Below are 21,728 nucleotides of genomic sequence, written 5' to 3' on the forward strand. Positions count from 1 at the left end.
TGCTGCCACTCCTAGCAGTCTTTTTTCTCTTGTGCTCCTAGGGGAGAGTTGTGGAGCTTGCACAGCATCAATGTCGTGTGTCAGACAAGGCTGTTGGTCTGCTGATGGCACTGGGCTGTAGACTTGCAGCAAAGAAAGCACTGTCAGGCACACAGCTAATATCCAATCTGCTTCCTTTGCAGGTAGCACTGAGTATCTGTCCCCTTCTTCCGTGCCTGTGGTTTTCTTTCTCCTTTTCCCTTGCCAGAAAATCAGAGCTCAGGCATTCTGCAAAGGCAAGAAGTGCAAGGATCCAGGCTGCTGTAACAATGGCTTGTCTGCTTATTGCTTCTCTGTTTGTGTGGTGTTTGGTGGTTTCTTTTAACCCCCTCTCTCTGCCTCAGCTCTGGGAGTTTGCCTAGCAAAAGACATCGCCTGTCTCTACGACCAGACTATATTTGCCTAAAAGACAAATTTGGTCAATGAAGAGAGAATGAGGTCTTTGAATTTAAAAAGCACCTGTCCTGACCAGACTGCCTTGGAGGCACAGCAGTGAAGGGTTTCAGCCTGGAGCTGGTTAGGGATTCACACATGAGCTGAGCCTTCAGACTCACCAGGAATTACCTGTTCTCAAAGCTGTCCGTAGACTTTTTTGAAGTCTTGCGTATGTCTGGGCTGCTTTAGTAAGCATTTTAAAAGGCATTATTGTAAATTGACTGAGACTATAGTATAATATTGTAATTACGAGACCATTACGGAATTTTTGTGTCTCAGAATATTGATTTGTGTGACTGCTTTACAGTCCTGCAACTTATTCCATATTCCCTTATACGTAATTGAGCTGTCAAAAGCTAGAATGAAAAAAACCCAACACATTTGCTTTCTGACATCTATGATAAGACAAATAAAAATGCTTTCAAAAATTACTTCTGTTCAAAGTGAAAATATACTTGTGTCTCAGACCTAAGATGTGGTCCCATAGGCAAAAAAACCCCATGACTGATGATGACAAATTTTGTTTGTTCATCAGTTCTTAAATGAGTGTTATTTCACACCGACTAATACTAAGAGAACAAAGCCACCAAGTTTCAAAGAAATGAAATAAACATCTTGGGAACATACGTACTTTTGTCAGTCTGGCTTATCAAATACAAGGTTTTGCAAGGATTGTCTGAACTTTTCTTGGTGCCTCTTGCAAAGTTGAGAGTCGAGTTTTCCTACTTTTTTTCCAAGGAATTTTCATGGAGAGGTGAAATCCTATCGAATAATTTGTCAGGAAAGAGACTTATTTTAGTGCTTTTTTTAGTTTGTAGTGCTTTTTTGGAAAAAAAAAAAAGCTAGTGAAAAATACAAAAATTTCATTATTTGACATGATTTTCATAAGTTTGTATGGTAGCTCTTTCTTAAAAAAACCCAACATTCATTTGCTTAGCCAACATTCCCCCAAAATGAGTGGTTAATGACCTGAAGAATTATTGTGGTAAATGTTCATGCATGACAAACGTGTCAACAGGAAAACCTAATGCTAGCGGCTGCTTTGCATTGCTAGGGAAACATTTGAGTAATTTCAATTGTCATCTTTTTAGGGAAGAGTAATAGAAGATACAGGTGATTACATGACTTCTTGCAAAACCAGAATTAAACAGAAATTGTATCCCCATGTATGCTGTATTTGGAAGTCCCCATGGACCTTCCCAAGGAGTGGGAAGTGCAAGGATGTACTCCAGTGAAAGAAACAGTTTATACTATTTTTCACGTTCCATTTACAGACAAGATTTGGAGAGGAAATCAAGAAAAAGTAATGCAACTTCAACCTGGAGTTGTGCAAGCTCACAAAACAGGACTTCCAAGGGAAGAGTGGATATGTTGATAAAAAACTCAAAACCCAAAAGAGTTTAATATGTGAAAGAAAAAAGCCCCAGTGCTTGTAACAAATTCACTTTTCTGTGTTTGAAATCATTACTGAGAGAAAGGCTAGACTTGGAAAGTACTGGATTATTTTGTGTCCAGTGAGCTGACTGACGTTTAAGACAAAATTGTTGAATGGTTAATTGTTTAAATTGGAGCTCAGTACTGTCATTTGCTTTTTTGTCTCTGCTTTGTTTGAAAGATATAGGGGGAAAGTTCTTTTTCTTGTAAATTGTGATTCTTTTGACAAAAGAGAACAGTGGCTAATTTCCTACTCTGAGAAATATTCAGTAAGGTGTTGTTAGGTTTTGTAATAACCATCTTGTGTCGGGCTTTTTCTAATAAACTTGAGTAAGTGTAGGAATAGTTTGTTCACAGAGGTTTTACCACCAAGAAGAGGTGGTAAAATTAGCCAGGGTTTAGTGCAGTGTGCTCTGCCTTTCTCACTTCCCTATGGAAGGATGCCATAACAGGATCATTCTGCCATTCCACTTTAGAATAGCCAATTCATTTCAATCAAATCCATCAGATCTCACAGTCACTACATTTTTAGAATATTTCCAAGTGTGGAGATACCAGAAGAAAACAGCATTCTGTACTGATAACCAGTAATCCAGATAAGGGAGAGACATAAGTTTCCAGGCATGAGACTAGCTTCAATTAGAGCTCTTACCTTAGACACAGAGTAATTAATCACAGGCATAAATCCATAGGAAAGCAGTCTTCATTAGTTCTTCTCTTCCTGGAACTGTGCTTTTTAATAGATGCTGAGTACGAAGGTAAGAAGAAGTAGCAAACCCCCAGTGTTCCTTTCAGATGAGTTATATAGAGACCTTGATTGGTTTGGGGGTTGTGTTTTTTCCTGGTTTATGTGAAACTTGCTGCAAAAGCAAAAATGCTGTTCGTGAGAATGGCATCCTGGCCTGCTGCAGTGAGTATAGTCATACTGAAAGGCCCTGTTTAAATCATTTAAAAATCATATACAGTCCTCTGTTTGCCTCAAGCTTAGTTCAAGTCAAAATGGGAGAGCATTAGACTCCTAAAACATGACCTCATTTGAGAATGTAAGCCCCTTTTAAAGGAAGATTTTTGTCAAGAAAGACCTTATATGTGAGCTCAGCCCTCTGAATTCTTCACTGCGTGAGACAAGCATGGCTTCTCTAGCAAATGAGACATTAAATATTGCCAAGCTAAATGAGGTTCCAGTTCTTTTATGTGAATCCCACTGTTAACACAAGCAAAAAAGTGACCAAACCCTTTGTGAATCATCACCATATTTTGTGTCATTTCTATGAACTTCTTCAAGAGTTAAGCTATGAATCCAAGCTGATCACCTTAGGTTAATCACTCAAGAAAGAGTGAGGAGAGCAGGGTGACCTGGTGTTGGTGTCTTTCTGGGAGGTCTGGACTGGAGGAGAATGGCTGTACCAGAGGCTCAAGCACTGAGCTGGAGAGAGAGAATTGTCCAGGACTGTACTGGTGCTGCAGGGCTGCCCAGGGGTCACAGACTTTTGGCCAACAGGGATCAAGACTACAAAACCTAATCTTGGCTCAAGCTATGGGGACACTTCGGTGGTACTGCTAGTTAAACTACCCCTTTATATTCTGTATTAGGCATAATGATTCCAGATCGTTCCAGATCGGTCCCTTCTGCACCAGCTACCTTTGTGTGCCGGTCCTGTGTCTATTCCTTGGAGATAATCCCCAGCATATGGCAGGGGTCAGTCCTGGTGCAATACTCCTGGTTGTCCCTGGTTGACTTTAGCAGACAGAAGAATCCTGAACATCTCAGAGTTACTCCTCCACTTCAGCCACAGTTTGTGGTGGGAAGGAAGGGATCTGGGGAAGGTGTTTGGCCCACTCCTCCCCCTCAGTGCTGACACTGGTCCTGCACTTCCACTTGGTGCAGCAGATGGACCATGGGGGTCGGGGTGTCACCCCTCAGCCATTTGGGGAGGTGACACAGCTCCGGCAGCGTGTCAAAAAGGATTCATTAGTGCTTCTCATGGCAGCACTCGCTCCCCTTGTGTGCTCTGTGACCCCCAGCAGCGAGGTCAGAGCACAGCTGTGGCTGAGGAATTGGGGGCACTGTGCTGCAGGAGAGAGGCGGCCTGGAGAGACGATCCCCTTGTCAGATCCAGCTTTCTGTCTCTCTGCCCTTCGTCCCCATTGCACACTCCTACCCCTTCACAAGTGCCCCTCAGGAGACACAAGGGTTAAAATCTGTTGGACCTGCGGGTTTAAAAGAAAAAATCTCCTTTGCTGAATAATCACAAAAAGCAGCTGATCCTTCATCGAAGTTGTAGTGTATCTCCGCCAGAAAATTGCAAATGTTTCTGTAGTATTTATGAGCCCGACATGGAACCTTGTGTGTGAACTTGGTCTGTGCTTGCTGTCAGTGTAGGAACCCCTCTGTGCAAAATGTCCTTGAGTTTTGTTTGGTTTTAATGTCCTAGAGATTGGCTCTTCCAGAGATGGGTTTAGATCAAGCAGCTTTTAGGGGATGCATCAGGTAACGAACCCATGGCAGGGTTCGACAAAGGATCAAAATCGATCTTTATGAATACTTCAAGGTCAGATTTTGAAATCTGGTTTGTACAAACACTCGTGCCAATGTAACTTGATTACGCAAATGCCCGTGAAAAGCAAATATGAGGTTTGAGCATGGCTAAAACCACCTCATCTTTGAAGAAAAAAAAAAATCAAGTGAATATTCATGGGAGAATTGTGCAATGTTTGACGTAGCTCTAGGGCTGGTCGGGAGACGTGTGCGCCTCATTTCCCAACCGCCCTGGCACCGGGGCGTTGTAGGAACGCTGCTCTGTGGAGGCCCTGGGCGTGCCTTTTACCGAAATTTGGTAGTTTTGGTCACAGACGGACTGCGAGTTTACACCAAAAAAAAAAAGGGGGGGGGGGGGGGAACGGGGGTGGTTGTGGGCTTGAGTGCGGGCTGGCCGGCGGCCCCGCGGTGGTTTCATGGCACAAAGCGGGGCCGCACGGACGGGTGAAGCGGTGCGGAGCCCGGTGCGGAGCCCGGTGCGGTGCGGTGCGGAGGCCGGCCCGGCCGCTCCGCCATCCCGGCCGCGCGGGCGGGGCCGCGCCCGGAGCGCCGCGCCGGGGAGCGCGGGTCTCGGCGGCGCCCGCGTCCCCATTGGGCGAGGCCGGCGCGCGGCCCCGCCCCCCCGCTCTCTCATTGGGCGGCGCCGCGGGACCAAGTGTAGCCCCGCCCCCCGGCTCGCCGGCCAGTCAGAAAATGGTTGCCGGGCAGGTTGAAAGGGCCGCCGGCCAATGGGAGGGCGGGCAGCTGGCGCGCGCGGCGCGCGCAGCGCCCCCCCGCGGGAGCCGCGGGCGGAGGGAAGGGCGGAGCGGCGGCTGCCGGGGCCCGGCGGGGGTGGCGCTGCCTCCGCCTCCTCCCGGCCCGAGTCCCAGCCCCGCCGAAGGGAGGGAGCGCGGCCGGCTGCGAAGGAACGGGGCTTCCTCTGCTCCCAGGTGAGGCGCCGGTCGGGAGGCGGCGGGAGGGCGCGGGGCTGGCAGCCGGGGGCAGGGGGAGGGTAGCGGCGGTCGCGGGGTGACGGCGGGGCACGGCGGGAGGCCGAGGCGGGGGCGGCGGGAGCCCCGACGGTGCGGGAGGGGGGCCCTGCCGGTGAGAGGTGGAGGGGCACCCGGCGGTGCGGTGGGAGAGGAGGGGACAGCGGGGACAGGTGGAGCGGACGGCGGGCCCCGGGGCGGCGCGGTGCGGAGAGACGGCGGCTCCGGGGAGCCGGGCTGGGGCCGGGGGCACAGCGGCGCCGGGGTGCGGGTGCGGCGGCCCCGGGGAGGCGGGCTGGGCGCGGGGGGAGCGCCCGGAGCGCGGCCGGCGGTGGAAGTTGTTCGCGCAGTTATAATTAGCCCGGCCGGGGTCTGAGCGAGCCGGGCGGAGGAAGGGGGAGGAGTGTAACTTTTCGCAGCTCGGGAAGCCCAAGGTTGTCTCTGGTTACCGCTGCCCACGGCCGCGGCGGGGGCGGGACGCCCGCAGGAAGCACCGACACTCCTTCCACAAAGGCCAAATGGTGGCAGGAGCCGCGGGAGCGGCTGCGGGAGGGCGGCAGGAAAGGGCTTTCCCTGGATCCCAGCGGCTCCATCCTGGCACTCCTGATCGCTGCCGCTCGGTAGTTGCGACTATGTATAAGCTGCAGTCACGTTTTGAAATAGCAGGTTTTGTTTGGCTTGGTAAACGCGTGTTAGTCGGGGCTACGAGCAGGTGGGTAGGACTGGAGGAGCATAAGATTGGTCTCTATGCATATTGCAAATTAAGCTCGCAAATAGGTGCAGTTAATAATTTCTGCCCTAGTTAGGCCTGGAATTTTTCAAACTGTGTTGGAATGCTCGTTTCTAAAAGCATAGGTGGAAGCCTTATGCTGTAGTTTTCCACTTTATTTTTGATGTGGCTAAAATTGCGTAGTTCAGGCAGTTAACTGCAGTGTGGGAAATACTATAAACATTGAAATGATGCTGTCGTCTCAAAATTCTAAAGTGACCCCGAAATACGTACTAGCAAAGGAAGACAAAAAGTAATCCACTAGAGATGTAATTCATAGTGATTTGCAACTACTGTGTCTTCTATGGTTGGGTTTGTTTTTTTTTTTTTTTTCCCTAGCAGATTGTAAAAATTAAACCTAATAACCTTACTTCTGTACTTCTTCCTGACACTTAACCCAGTGTGCCCAGAAATCATACAGGGCAAAAGTCAAAACCTCCACAGTTACTTCTGCAGGAATCCTTTGAAGTATCTAATAAATTAAATTCGAAAACTTCTTGACTTCATCTCCTTCTAGCAAAATATTGGACTTCTAAAACACAAGTAACAGTACTGTTTTTTTATTCAGTGCTTCTGATGTTGTTGGGTTTGTGGTTTTTTAGCTAAGGTGCTGAAATCTAAAACTTTTCAACATTTTACTATGCTTGTTAGTTTTGTGAAGTTGTTTTAGCATTAAAGAATCCTAAAACTCTAAAACGTGTGTTTTTATATTCAGTGTATAGAAAATGCAGTGACTGCACACCTCTCCCTGTGACCTGACAAGTACACTTTAAATGAACCTCAATAGTGACCATCTGAAGTCCTGCTGTTTGAGAGCAAATAGGTTATGAATCTTCATTTGTCTCTTTGATTGGGGCTTTTTTTTTCCTATTTATTTACAGATAGCATGGATATCATTATACTGGGAAAGAAGTCAGCTTCTAGGAGGAGGAGGGAGATGTTAACGTGTTTGTTGCTGTGGGTTAGATTTGGCTTGCTTAGGTCACGGGCATTTTACTGCTGTTTTACTGCATTTTTACAGTTCCGAGGTTCTGTAAGCGGAGGAGCCCTTTGGTAGCATCAGGCTATGAGTTGCTATGTAAGATGAACTGTAGGCGTTTACTTGCCCGTCTGTCTGAATGTAAGACTGCCTTTCACTATGTATTATTTTAAGATTTGTGAAGTAATGTATGAACTCTTGATTTTTGATCACGAAGGACTGTGTTTGTGAAGCTAGTACTGATCCTTGCTCCTGCGGTGCATTTGTGAGGCTGGTCAGGTGTCTGTGTGTGTGATGTGCACAAACAGGCATGTCACATCCAGTCCTGGCTGCAGGCTGTTAGCCCCTGCGAGGGCTTTACTTCTTGGAATTCATAACTGTTTGGTTCTCCAGGTGGAGGTGAGACCTCAAGAGCATGGATCATTCGATTCCCTCCACATTTCCTAGCCTAGCCCATAGTTTACTGTCACTTCAGCCTTTTCACATTTCCCAGTTACCAATGCCTTGAGCTAATCTATGATTTAATCCATGTGGTCTCTAGCCATACTGCAGATGTTGCTGTATCTGGGGTTTGATGGAAATGGTGCCACACTGAACATTAGACACAATCGTAGGACACCTTGTCAGCTGTCTTCTCATACTGGTTTTGTGTATGCTGAAAAAGAGGAAAGTTGGGGAATTAAAGAAAAATCTAACTGCTTTTGCAGCCTGTAAGCATTAGGGGATAATTCTGAAATGTAGTTCTTCACACTGCATGGTAGTCTCTCTCCTGATTATGTAATTTTGGAGATGATTACATTGTAAATTGATGTTCAATAACCTGAGGAAGTAGCAGTGCAAGTCCTTATCCTAAAGCCTAACGCTTAGAGGATCAGCATTCTGCAGTAGTCATTTATGAAAGATAATTTCCACATTTTATGTGTTCCCAGGTAAAACTGTTACGTCATCTTATTTCAGTGTATTCATGAATTTTAGGCGGTTTAACCCACATTTATCTGCTTTTATAGAATTTACCACAAATAATTTAAAAAGTTGTGTTGAATTGTGTGCTTAATGCTTCTGGTTAAAAAAAACTAAAAGCCACCACATAGTAATTAAATACTCTGATTTTGTTTTGTTTTTCCTCTTAAGTCGCATCATCCTACCTCGGTGGATGGCTTGGCCTCTGGGATAGTTCAAGACTCTTGGATGACCACGCTTTATGCAAAATCCAGAATCTTCCTGCCTGGACTCCTTTCTGTTTTCTAAGGGTAACTACTTGTATGTTTTTATGAAATTGTGTCTTATGTGCATAGGGCATGTTCTGTTACTCGGCTACAGATGTTATATGTGGATTAGAATGGTAAACTGAAATACATCTTTTAAAAATGGGATATATAATATAAAGCAAGGTAAAAGCTCTTTGGTTTGAGTATTCTGAATTTCCATTAATATTTTTTCCTTGATAAGGGGGAATTATTACAATGCAATAAAGCATAATACCTTAAGATCACATTCTTCTTGGAAATTGCTTTACTAAGACTCCAATCTTATGGTAAGATCCACTCTTCAGCTGCTAAAATTGAGTGTTGCAGTTTTGTCTTGTGAGAAGGTGGCACTTTGGATACTCAAGTACAGTTGTGTACTACAAGAGAAAATTCAATGATTACTGATTTGGTTAGTGAAATAATAAATGCACAGTCTTCTATCGGGAAAAGAGTGCTTTTTTTTCTTGTTTGCTTTTACTGTTAATGGTCAATTTTTTTCTGTTAAAGTATGGGCATGCCAATTTTTAATATTTAATGAGCTGTAACTTCCTTTATTAGTAGATCTTTTAGATCGTGTAACCCTAAAACGTGTGTTAGTGTTATGTAGGGAAATGCATCTAGTTTTTCTGTTTGAAGCAAATGTGGGATGGAGAGCTGCTCAGCTGAGTAGAACAAGCTGTGCAGAGGTCTGTCATTGCATTTGCAGTTCTAATGATCTTTTGTCTCTCCAGTGAGATGCTTTGGTGGAACCATGGTGGTTTGGTTTTTCTTGTTTCCTTTATGAGTCTTACGTTCTCATTTAATTATAGTTTAGTTTTACTATGGGAGTTTCTAGGTTTAGTAACTCTTGATTATGTATTAGCTTTTGCCAACTAGTATTGATTCTTACTTTTAATTATTCCAGGCCCTTCTTCCATTAAAAAAAAATCCACCCAAAATACCTAAAAAACCTTGCTAAACACACTCTCATTGAAAGTATACACATGAGCTTTATTAACAAATGTGGAACAAGGTATACAAGTGACAGACAAGAATGATAGTGCTTTAGTTTGGGGTTTTTTAAGGGTGGAAGTTTCTCTCTACTGAGCACTGGAACCCACTTCTCTTAGCTGTGGAAGGTACAGATCCTAACAGAGGAGTTCCTTCTCCAGAGTGAAATGCCATGTTCTGAAACTCAGCTGCCATAGTTTGTAAAGCAAAGCTCTTATCAGTGCTTTGTGAAATGAAATGGGAGTAAGGAACTTAGAAAGATGTCCTTAAGTGCAGGAATTTTCCAGATCCCAGTAGACATAACATAAACAGGTTGTTGTGAGGGTTTTCAAACTAACTTTTAAATCAAAGTAAAATTTACTTCCAAGTGCTTCCTAAACATAATTTCAGCTCCAAAAATATTTGTGTATGATACAGGTTTATTTTCTATTTCCACACATAGTGAATGACAGTGGGAACATTATTAATTCAAGAATAATTCTGTACTAAACTCAGTCTTCCTCTCATTCCTTTCCTGTACCTAATGAATGCTATTCAGGCTAGTCTTACTTTCAAAATGTGGGGAAATCCTTAGGTGTGGTGTTTTTTCTGTTTTGTTTTCAGAGTTGTTGTGTGTGCGTTTGTTTTGGGGTTTGTTTGTTGTTTTTGTTGGGGTTTCTTGAGTCTGAACAGCAGTATATCTTGGTTCTGTGTTCCACTTGTTTTGTACCAGACTGTGGGAGTGTTGTAGCTCAGGATTTGTTGACCAAAAAGTTGACATAATGTCTTCTTTCTTTGAGCAGCCATTTTCTGGTAATTTGTGACTCCTGTGAAGAAGTTGTTGCATAGGACTTTAGGTATGGGAGTAAGCTGGTAGGACTGCACTCCTCCCTGTATGCACACTTTTAGTCACTTGTGCCTTCTCCAGCAGTTACTCATCTTGGCTAAACTGGGGCAGGGCTAAGGGGGGGTGGGGAGGCAATGGAATTAAACACACTTTTGTATAGTTGGAAGTATCTTCAGGTCTAAACTTTTTTTCACTTGGTGTTTCCTAAGGTATTTAGTCCTTCCCTCACTTGCTCAGGGTAACAGCCAAGATGTAGTGTGGGGAGGGGATGTCCAGCACTTGCTGGGGACCCCAGATCAGAGATGTTCTGTGTGCTCTGACAGCTTACACTGTTATGTAAGGCATGTCCAAGTGATCAGCCCTAAGCCTGGATGGGAGGAAGGGATTTGTGCTGTGTCTGTTACTGCACCTTCAGCCTTTCCATTTCCCTGGTAACTTTCTTCTACGTGAAATACAAGCCAATAGCCAGTCCAGCACTTAATTAAAACTGCTTGTGAAGTTGTGTTGCCTAAAAATGTCTGTCAGGTAGGGGAAGGATTATCATTAAAAATAGTGTACAGCATACATCAAGTAATTCTGGGGAACAGCCCTAACTGTTGGGGTGTTTGTCTTCCTTTGCACTTCCTGCAGATACATGTGTGCTTGTGAGATGTGTCCATGAAGAGAGGGGTGAGCAGAGCACCAGGTTATCAGCCAGCCTTGGTCAGTCACTAACACAGGTCTACAGCCCAGAGAGTTTGTCTTTACTCTTACATGGGTTCCACAGTTACGAGACAAAGGAGACTTTGAAAGGGAATTGCCCAAATTACAATAGCAAGGAGTCTCTTAATTTTGATTTTAACGCATAAGTTACATTACTGCAAACTGGACAGGCAGCTTTCACTCATGAGGTGCTTACACACCTGCAAAGCTGGTATTTTTGTCCTTTAAAAAAAAAGTAGCATTTCACTTTGAGACAATCTTGGGCTGAAAAATACAGCAGTGTGGCTGTACAGAAAGGATCAAGCAAGTTTGAATTTAATAATACTCTAAAAAGGAAAGCCAAAAGGAACCACTATGGATTCAGTTATCTTTACCTGGATAGTGAAGGCCAGGTACTTTATTGATGATCTTGCTATTTAAACATATTTAGTGGTAAATAAATAACTGTTGCGTACTTCAATGCAGTGCTTGTTTTGGGCATGAAAAGTTCATATTCAGACAGTACTAACTGTGGCAGTTGTGTTTGATACACTCATTATTTTTGAAGCTCTTCTCTGCTGAAAATTAAAGCTCTGTGAGGTCCTTAGTTCTAAACATTGTTTAACTTTTCTCTTTAGTTCTCCCTTATATTCCAAAAAAAGTTTTTAATAGTAGTTTGCCCAGATAGAAGTAATTGAGGGTTTTCACATGTTGCATTATTCCTTGAGAGTGTTCCCAGCTGTACTTCTCAGCCATGTGTCAGTGGCAGCTGCACTGTCAGACCGTGTGACAGATGGAGCTGAAATGGTGGCACGGGCTCTGTATTGTCCACCACACGTCGCAATGTGAATTTTTCTTGGTAGCCTGGAATGTTTCTTCTCAGTAACTGCACCCTGACCAGGCCTGTTTGTTTGGTATTGTGTGGATTTGCCAACCAGAGACGTGCTTCTTCCCTCCCAAGTTTTTTCAAACCCTGGTATGGTGTAGGGTTACAGTGCTTGGATGCTTCTTCCCATCTTAGCAGGGAGGAGTTGCAATGAAATGTCCTCCATGGAGGACTGGAAGGAACTGAGGAACATGGTGTCAGGGCAGAATTTCTACACAGACTCCATTGTAGTTCAGTGATGTGAATAGAGTTTGGCACTCCCGAATTCTGAGTTCACTTTGCTTCCTTTTCTCTATATCTGAAAAATTATTTTAATTAAAAAAGCATTCTGCCATAAATGGCCCGTGGCTCAGTTTGCATTACTATAATGAGAGAGGATGAGAAGATGCCAGGAAAAAAGTTGAGATGTATTGCTCCTCATTGTTTGTTTTTTTTTTATGACAAAAGATTTTAAAATAGGTCATCTGAACATAAGAAAAATTTTTGTTGTGGAACTTTTTCAAGTTCAAGAAAAGGGTGACTTAGAGCTTGCTGCTTTTATAGTTGAACATCTGTGTGGAGACCTCACATTTGAAGTTGGCATAAACTTTTTATTTTTATTCAGTTTATTAACTACAAATTACAGAGTTATCAGATTGGCACATCCCAAAATCCTGTTAGTTGACCCAGTTTTTTGAGATGTGAGTAGGTTCCTGGAATTAGGCTGGAGTAAGGAGAGTGCAGTTTCTGGAGACTGTGCTTTCGTGTGCCCAGATTGTGCTGCTCTGAGCTGGCTGTGCCCTCGGGTCAGCTGATGGGAGGGCTGACACTGCTCCTGGTCTGAGCAGCCAACTGGGGGTTTGTGTGTGCACGGCTGCATGTTTGCCTTACTACCAGAAATTGAAGTGGAATAAGCATTGCCTAATTAAATAATGCCATCAGCATCTTCTGCTGCAAAGCAATGCTCTGAAAGAGAGCTACTGGCTGAATTTTGGGTTTGGGGTGAGGTGTCAATCGCAGTGCTACAGAAGAACAAGCTACTTAGAAAATATACAGTTGTTTGTTAAGGATCTGATCCCATCAGAATTCTTGTGTTAGAAAGTAAAGCAAAAGGCCTGATAAAATGTAGATTAGCTGCTAACAAAGGGGCTTTGTGTCTTTTGTAGGTCAGCAGCTGAGTGGGTTTGACAAGAACTGAAATTTAATGTCTCCTGTAGCAACCATGACACTAGTCATTTTTAAATCCACTGTACCAATGGTACTCTGGTTTTTATATAGCCTTTTCCAAATTTTTGTGTAACCTCTGATGTCATCTAGCTCCTGGAGGGAGAGTAGGGGATCCTTCCTGTTAGGAAATAAATCAATGTTAGATGGAATTTCTAAAATGTAGGGTAGTACTATTTTTTTTTTTTTAAAAACACATCTTGGGAGTGGGGAGTATGTTAAATAGAAACATTTTGAAGTTGGAGCAAATAGTGTTTCTTGCACTTCATTTTTATAGTCAAGTGCTGTCATGCTCAAGCATTGTTACATATTTCTAAAATGCTCTGGGACAAATTTTATGAAGGAAATTTGAGGTATGAAAAGAGGGGTGTCTGCCTATATGAGCATGAAGTATTCAGTCTAACGATACTACAGATTGAATTGAAAAGTAAAACATATTAAGTTGTTTCTGTGAAATTATACGTCCTTGCATATCATAGTCTGCTTGCTCTTTAAGCTTGCTTACAGAATTTAAATACTAGCACATTTTTGAGATGTTAGGAATTGACATCATTTTTATAATTCAAAGAGATAAGAATAGTATGTCCTGTGTGTCTAACAAAGTATAAATGTGTATTTTAAAAAAATATTAAAAGCAGTAAATTATCAAAACCATTCTGAATGTATGATATGTCAGAATTGCTGTTTTCTGTGTGGTCATATCTTCATTCCCTTATGGGTGTAAATTTTGGTCTGCTTAATTAATTGAGAGAAAACCAAACAAACCCCACTAGCATGCAGTGTATGGGAATGATGGTGCTTAGTGAAAAAACAGCTGTTTTGATGCATAATTTTTGTTCTTAGAGTGATGCTGTGAGGTAATGCTTGAGGTAGTACACAACACTTAAATGCTTCTTGAAATGGAGCGTTCAGAATTTTATTGTGAGTTTATGATTTGCATAAATTATTGTTTTCACAGCGAGAGTTGGTATATTTAGCTGCAGTCTACTTGTCCTGCATAAATGTGATTTTCCATAGATTGTGTCAAAAATTAGCAGTTACTGACAGTATTGTCAGTAGTTTGAGGATCCTTGACACACACACACTGCCTCCCCAGAATACTTTTATATTTTGTGCCTAAACTTTGTATCCAGATTTGTTCTGATTTTGTTGTGTTGGAGTGTTTGGTACTGGCTGGGTCTGTTTGCCCTTAATGGCATGCTGGAGAGGGAGAGTGATGCATCATCAGTGTAGGATGATGACCCAGGTGAACAGGTACACCACTTCCAGACACCTTCTGGTTTTTAAAGAAATTCAGCTGGTGCCATGGCACTTTAGCAGTAAACTTTGGAGAAAAACAGAGTCGCAAAGTTAAAAAGTTGCAGAAGTGGTAAGATTACAAGTAACTAAAGTTTGTTGCTGTTTCAAGAGTGACTATGTTAATGAACGGAAATAGACCAGTCTACTCCCTGCTAAGTAAAAATGCAGTCCTAGGACAAGTTGAATTTCATTCTGATATGTCCTTTTAAAAAAAAGTGTCGACTGGTGAGAAGTCTGACACCTAAAGTCTTGTAGCAGCTATCTGTTTTCTCTCATGTGTCTTGCTGAGGAGGATGCACTGCTTGCTTTCTTTCTGTTCCTCCAGAGGAGCCGAGTTCTCCAACAGCCTTGTCTGGGCAGATGGATGTAGTCATGGAGCCCTGCAAATCTGGAGAAATCCTGAAAGTAAAAGAGGCTTTATCCTGCTGCCTTCTCCTTGTCCCCAAAAGTCTAGCAACAGGCTAGCAGCTGGCAGCTGCGGCCATCAGCTGAGCTATTGCTGGCAGCATCCAGTGCTCACATGAAAAGGAAGTTGGGAGGCCCTCAGCAGCATGCAGGGTTTGGATCATTGTGCGTGAAGGATCTGCCCCTCATCTGCCGCTTGTGTCTAATTTATGATTGCTTAATTTTTTTTAATAGTTTGGGAACAAGGTGTCTGTATTTGTGGACACTTTAGGATGTGTGTAACTAAGATTTTTACTAGTGCTTTCTGTGCAGAGTGTACTCGTTTTCTGTGTTTATATGAGTGATTGCATAGGGCTTGTTGTCCCTTATAAAACTCTTTAGACTTGGGATGGTAATTGCAAAGTACCCAAGCAGGTATTTGTTTAGCTCACTTATATTTTAGATCTGTGTGTACGGGATTTTTTACCACATTGTTCTAGACCTACTGTATTTCAGTGCAAGAGCACACAAAGCGGAATGAAAGCAACTAAATTCTATTTTTTTCCTAAAAATTTTACCAAAATCGGTCACTTTTAAAATGCTGTTTGATAGCTTCCCGCCTGATGTTCCTAGTGTGAAGTCAGTAGCAGGTTGTGAACCCATTGTCTCTCTGTGAGCTCCGTGGCCCAGCCAGATTTCCTCCCACATTTAACCAAACTACCAAGCCGTGGAGTGGATCTAAGGATCTCATGGGAGGCCCTGCTGTTGGTCTTGCTGTAAAACAGTTTTGGGTCACCAAAGAAAAAAAAGAGAACAATCAGCTCTACATAGAATTCTGTGTATGTTCTCAGAGATACTGAGCAAGACATTAGAATGGCTTTAATGAGATCAAAATGTGTGTTGAAAACTAGCTTGAAATCTTATCTGCTGTACCGAAGAATGAATGCTAAAATTGAAATGATGAAATATTCGTTAGAATTGTTTGATCCTTAATACAAGCATCTATTTTATTTCATGTGGACAGTCAGATAAACTTAGAAGTATATAGCTTTTTAAAAAAAGAGTTAGTATACTTCTTCCATGTTTTCTGTTTAGGAAAAAGGTTGCTGTGAAACAGTATAGCTGGAAAGTGCATATTTTCAAAGGAAGTACCACTGTTTTGGATTTCTTTCTATCTCTTGATGTTCTGTGACATCAAAAGTCTCAGCTAACCAATAACTTGTACACTACAGGGTTTTCAGAATTGTCTGTTGGGCCTGCCCAGGGTTAATTCAGGATTTTTGTCTTGCAGGTTCATGTTGGGGAGAGGCCTAAAGCGCAAGCTGAGTGACTATGAGGAGAGCATGGCTGGTCTCTCGAGTGCCTTTGATTCCAGTCGAGGTCTGCCCTACCCGCTCAAGAGGCAGCTGGTGCTCAACATGTGCCTCACCAAGTTACAGACGTACAAAATGCTGGTGGAGCCCAACCTGCACCGCTCCGTGCTCATCGCCAACACCGTGCGGCAGATTCAGGAGGAGATGAGACAAGAGAGCAGCCAGCAGCCAGTGAATATCTGCCCTGGCATTGCTCCTGCTTCTCACGGCTACACAGGGATGGAGTCACCTGGGATTTCCCTTCAGTTGCCTTCAGGTGTTGGTCAGCAAGAGTCTCACTGCTGTGACCTGCGGTCTGTAGAAGACCCGATTGAAAACAGCCTGCTGATCGTTTCAGACGACGACATGTCATCTGCTATTTCATCTATTCTGAAGGATTTAGACTTTGTAGAAGATATCAGCCCACCTACTTGTCTGGTTCCTACTGGAGATGACCAGCCAAAGTTTCCAGAAAATACTGGTCTGAAACTAGAAGATGACAGACAAGATTTGAAGGGATCTGAATGTGTGTTTGGTTCCTTTGAGATTTCAAATTCAACCAGTTACTTGAAGGATTTGGCAATAGATGACATTTTTGAAGATATTGACACTTCAATGTATGATTCAGACTTCTGTTGCCCTCCCCTGATGCCGCCCAGATCACCATCTCTTGCTACAGAAGAACCATTGAAAACCTTCCCATCTTGTAATTCTTCTTCAGCAAACAACATTCAGATATGTAGAACAGATCTGAGTGAGTTGGACCACATCATGGAAATTCTCGTTGGATCCTGATACTTGTTTTACCCAAAGATACTTTTAGACTGCCACTTGCATTTGGTTTCAGGATAAAAGCCACTGGAATAGTTGTAAAGAATTCTTTAAAAAGCAAACTAAATAATAATTTGTCCATAGTAGAATTTTCTAACCAATTCCAAAACTTACAAACCAAAAAAGTGGCAGATTTTAAAAAAGAAAAATTATTTATCAGAACTGTGCAATCATCATTTTCCTTCCAGGGTGTATGTAGAACAATGGGCACATACCCTCATCACCCCTCATGCCTCTTTCAATAAACTTTTTTATGTGCAATTTTTAATTTGACAGAAGAATTTACATGCAAAGCAAATTTCTTATGAGGTGATCTTTTACAAAGCCTCCACTTTATTTTTAATATCAAAGTCTATGCCAAGCTGGCATCTGTCAAGTTGCAGAGTTAGATTGTGTGGATTGTAGACACGTTCTTAGAGATGGGTATATTTTAAAAATGAGACATGCTTTGCTTTCTTTTGGTCAGAAAAGCAGATCAAGACACTTACCAACAAAGTCTCTTGCATTTTCTAAAGCATTCAGAACTATTTATTTTTGTAAATTTTATAGTCTTTCTACATTTTACTACGTTATTTCATCATAGTTCAAATATAATGGACTTCTAGTTGGATGTGTTTAGCACTACCTCTGAGCTGAAATGCTTTAACTCTTTCCAGTGCTTCATCTGAGACTGCAAATCTTTTTGTTTCTGTTTCTTTCTGGGGGAAAGTACTTCTAACTCATTAAGTTGATCCTTTGACAGTGACCTAGCTGATTTGTGAAATCAAGGGTATTCAATGTTTAAAAACTTTTAAGTATTTACAAATTAATTTATATGTAGATTGTGCAATTTAACATTTTTCTGTCAGTATTATGTGCTTAGATTTTGAATAATCTTGGCGTTCTTTAAATTAAAATTTACTATGTACAGGTAGCTTTTTATTCTCTTTTGGAAAACACTGTCCTTCAACCCTGTTTTCACTACAAATTTTAAGATGATTTTTATGTGCAATATTATTTAAAGAGATAAACATTTGTATACCTGGCATTGTGGGAAGAAACGCTTCAAACTTAAAACCTCTAGCACCTTTGGAGGATACTCGGCCAACATTTCTGCATCCTTTGAGAAGCCAAGCTGAGAACACTGAGAACACATCCCCCACTGCTGTGACAGCCCTGGAGCACCCGGGGGGCTGTGGGGAGCCAGTGCTGGTGGCTCTGTCCCTCCCAGGGGCTGAGGCCACCTGGGCTTTGAAACCCGGAGCTGCTGCCCCAGGCTGTCCTGGGTGGTGCAGGGGTGTTTTTATGCAGATACACAAACATCCTGCTCAGCTGGAGATGAGATTTGCAGTGAGAACTGGTTTTCCATCAGGCAGTTTGGGTTCTGTGTTTCAGCCTGAACCGAGGTCTCGATCGATCCCTGCTATCGTCTTCTGAGTTTCACACTTGCACATTGCTTTTTGGTTTGGATTTTGTTGGGTTTTTTTTTTCCCTTCTTTTTTTAATTATAAAACTTTTACTTTGTTCTTGAAAGCTGCAGCACCTGTCTTGGAAACTTGCAGTTGTAAAACCTTCGCTTTGGTTTGTTGTATTTTTTGGGTTGTTGTTGTTCTGCTGAGACTTTTTATGAACAGAGTGTCGGCAGAGGGAAAAAATGTTGCCTGTGTGTTGCATCTCACAGAAGTTGAGATCCTGGCCCTGTTGAAGGGGCCGGGGTGTCACCTGGTATTTCTAGTCTTAACTGATGCTGTGGCACACCTACCTTGTGCAGAGATCTCAATTTTTTACTGTGACTCTCTTGGTTAACAGTTAGCTGCCGACATAATTTGGTATCCCAGGCCAATGGAGAACCATTTCAGGTCACATCCTTGCAGCCATCTGGGTTTAGCAACTGAAGGGTATAAATGTATTTATATGCATATATTGTATTGATTCTAATATAAAACTTCTGATCTAAAGCATTTTGAATTGCTGGATAAAGGGATTTGTTTGAAGAGTGTATAACTAGTTCTTGAAGAGGTACAGCTTCAGAATGTACACAGATTGTGCATTGTGTATAGACTACTCTGGCTTTTCCTCAGCCTCTACTTTTTTATTAAAATATGATTGAATAAATCCTTGAACTATTAAGGGCCTTCTGCACTGTGATGAAACAGAGATGCGGTTAAAAATGTCTTTAAATTCAGTGATGAGGGATAAAATAAAAAGACTGCATCTAATCTCTTTTTGCATTTGAAAATATGGAATGTTACTATGCAGTAAAGATATTTTGGTATGAAAATTGTATCATATAGCAAATAGTGAACACTTAATAAATCCACTTACCTTGCAGTCTCTACAGAAACAGAAGACAACTTGCTTTTCAACATTTATGTACTAAAGTTTTTTGTATACTGCAGCAAAAGATTTAATTGTTGGTAGATCTTTTATCAACAATTCAAAATGCAATTTTTGTACAAGTGCTGGCTACAGAGCTCTGTTTCTAATTGGTTGCTTGTGTCACAGTGCCAAGACCATGAGCTGGTGTGTAATGCAGTCCGGTTATGTTTGGAATTATGTGCAAAGGGAAGTTTAATTTTTAAAAATGCACAAATTAATTTTAAAATCCTTCCATGTAAAATGAAGTTAGAGGCTAGTTGTGGTGGACCTATTTATTGTATGTTTGGAAATAAAAGCCACAGTTTTGCATTTAAACCAGTTGTATTTTGGAGCCATCGGTCTGTGACTGTTTTAAAAACAAAGCATAAAAAAAAAATCTATGGCACCCTGCCACCATTTCTTTGGTCTTTCACTCACAAAGACACAGCGTTTTCCCTAGGCCTTTGTATCTTTTCCCTTCTCTACGTGCCCCTTCTCCCCCGTCCTTTGTCCCTAGAAATAATAAACACCTTACAAACCTGTACAGAAATTACACATGCCAGGCCCCATAACAGGGTTCTACAGGAGGTTTCCACATACCCTGAAGGATGGATTCCTTTAGGGAAGCACCACAGCTTGAGCTGGGTGCCTCCACAGAGGGACTGTGAACACTGAAACTCCTGGGCAGTTATGCCTAGAACAGTAATAATTCAGACTATTAGTAAGAATAAGGTCTGGGGGTTTTCATGGTGTTTGCTCCTCCATTGCTTAGTGGTCGTTGTCTTACACAGCATCTCATCCTCCCAGCTTGGGAGCCTGAGTCTGCAGTTTGGAATTTGGAATCTGATAATGTTACACTCATTTACCACAATCCATAGGTTTTCTCTACTTCAGCTGTGAATACCTAAGCTGCAGCTTTGCTCTGGCTCTAGTTTTCACTGAAAACCACTACACTCTCACATCCCCTTTGTAACCAAGGGCATTTTTCCAGCCAGTGGGGAGGGGGGGATTCCTGTTGGGAGCAGGTGACACAGGATTTTAGCACTGAGCTGTCCTCTGGGCTTTGTCTCCAGTGCCCTGTGAGCTGCTCCCAGCCCCTGCAGTTCTCAGTGTCCCTTCAGGGGTTGCTGTGCCTCAAAGCAAGTGTCACGTACAAGTGTCCTTGACACACATAGTGGTGACTCTTCAGACCTGTGTGCTTGTCAGGCTGGACCAAAGCCCTGCCACTCAGGGCTAGTGAAAGGCTGCTTATACAAATAAAACCAGCAGCTTCGGGTTTAGAGGTTTCCATCCTCTTCCTGTTACAGACCTCTAAAATGAGATCCTGACCCTTCTGCAATGAACTTTGAAGGTTTGAATTGAGGCAGAATTGTCACTTCCCCTCATTTTTAGGTGTTTAAATAGAGACAAACCTCTTTATATGCCATTTTAAGAATTACATCAAGTTCCCTCAATTTTAAGGGAAAAAACATATAATACAGATTGAGGCACAACTTTCACTGATGAGACTGCACTGGCTGCTGCTCACAGACTTCATTTTGTCATGGAGCCTGCTGACCACAGTGTGAAAAGCACAGGTCTAGAAGGAACTGCATAGAAACCTGGTGGTATGACCACCATCAGCTCTTGGAGTGACTCATTCCTGAGGAAGCTGCTATGGATGCTGCAGCACAGAGCTGAGCCTGTGCCTGTGGCAGCAGACAGCACTGCCTTTCGAGGGTGTGCTGCAGTTCAGTGTTTTAAGAAAATATTTTTGAAGCTTTCAGTGGTGTAGGCTTTCATACACTTGCATCGATTTTAGCCACGCTGAAAGATCTGAACTTAAAAGCATTCAGAGCAGCAGAGCTCAGTGCAGTGCTGCTTCAAACAGCTGGCTGGGGAGGGCTGGGTGCTACCCGCAGTGCTCTGTCCAGCTCTGCAATCTCTGTGCTGCAAGGGACACTTTAAAAGACAAATTTTCCAGCACAAGCTACAGTAAAATACACAAAATTAAATGACCTTTCCATAAGTTCTGTGAGGAAGATCAGTTATAAATTAGCAGCAAAACTAATTTTTTGAGCTGCTCAAAATCAATGTTAGAAGTGAGGCATTGAGCTCTGAAGATGCAGAAGGGTGTCTATAGAAGTGTGTGTTAACAAAGTAGATGTTTGGGGAAGCTGGAGGATTTTTGGCATTTCAGGATTTGCCCAGCATTCACAGACATCTTGCCTTGACTGAAAAAAGAAAAAAATGTTGCAACTTCATTCCATACATTTTTCCCTCATCAGGGCCTGCTTATCCCACCCAGCAGAGCACTAAGCCGAGCTGGTTGTGCTCTGGCATCCAAGCTGTGCTGTGGGAAGAAATTTAGGAGGTTCTCAGATATATTTCAGTAGAAGGAGCAAAAACTTTTTCTCTTTTGAATCTTCCAGAGTGGATATGGAAAGTTAAACTTGGATCCACAGGGAAATTTGGGAGTTCACAACTAATTTGCAGGTGGCTCAGTTTTAGCCCAATTCCCTTTGCTGTCTTAATTGGAGTAGGCATACT

General features: G+C 42.6%; 1 protein-coding gene across 4 annotated transcripts; it reads left to right on the plus strand.

Annotated features, from left to right (window-relative positions):
- Window positions 1–5,219: 5,219 nt before the first annotated feature.
- LOC137475196 (SERTA domain-containing protein 2-like) lies at window positions 5,220–19,535 on the plus strand. 4 transcript variants are annotated; one of them, XM_068192231.1, is made up of 4 exons: window positions 5,231–5,376; window positions 7,206–7,304; window positions 8,295–8,413; window positions 15,971–19,535. In XM_068192231.1, exon 4 carries the CDS (start codon window positions 15,975–15,977, stop codon window positions 16,824–16,826), a length of 852 nt encoding a protein of 283 aa, XP_068048332.1. In that variant the 5' UTR covers window positions 5,231–5,376; window positions 7,206–7,304; window positions 8,295–8,413; window positions 15,971–15,974; the 3' UTR covers window positions 16,827–19,535. The 4 variants fall into 4 exon arrangements, with proteins under 4 accessions (XP_068048333.1, XP_068048332.1, XP_068048334.1 ...); XM_068192233.1 differs by lacking the exon at window positions 5,231–5,376 and adding an exon at window positions 6,479–7,007; XM_068192232.1 differs by lacking the exon at window positions 7,206–7,304 and having other exon boundaries at window positions 5,220–5,376.
- Window positions 19,536–21,728: the final 2,193 nt, after the last annotated feature.

Source organism: Anomalospiza imberbis, chromosome 6 (assembly GCF_031753505.1).
Source record: "Anomalospiza imberbis isolate Cuckoo-Finch-1a 21T00152 chromosome 6, ASM3175350v1, whole genome shotgun sequence".
Taxonomy (NCBI): domain Eukaryota; kingdom Metazoa; phylum Chordata; class Aves; order Passeriformes; family Viduidae; genus Anomalospiza; species Anomalospiza imberbis.

Coding starts and splice junctions, on each gene's coding strand:
- LOC137475196 (XM_068192232.1), top strand. CDS start 15,975: ATGTTGGGGAGAGGCCTAAAGCGCAAGCTGAGTGACTATGAGGAGAGC.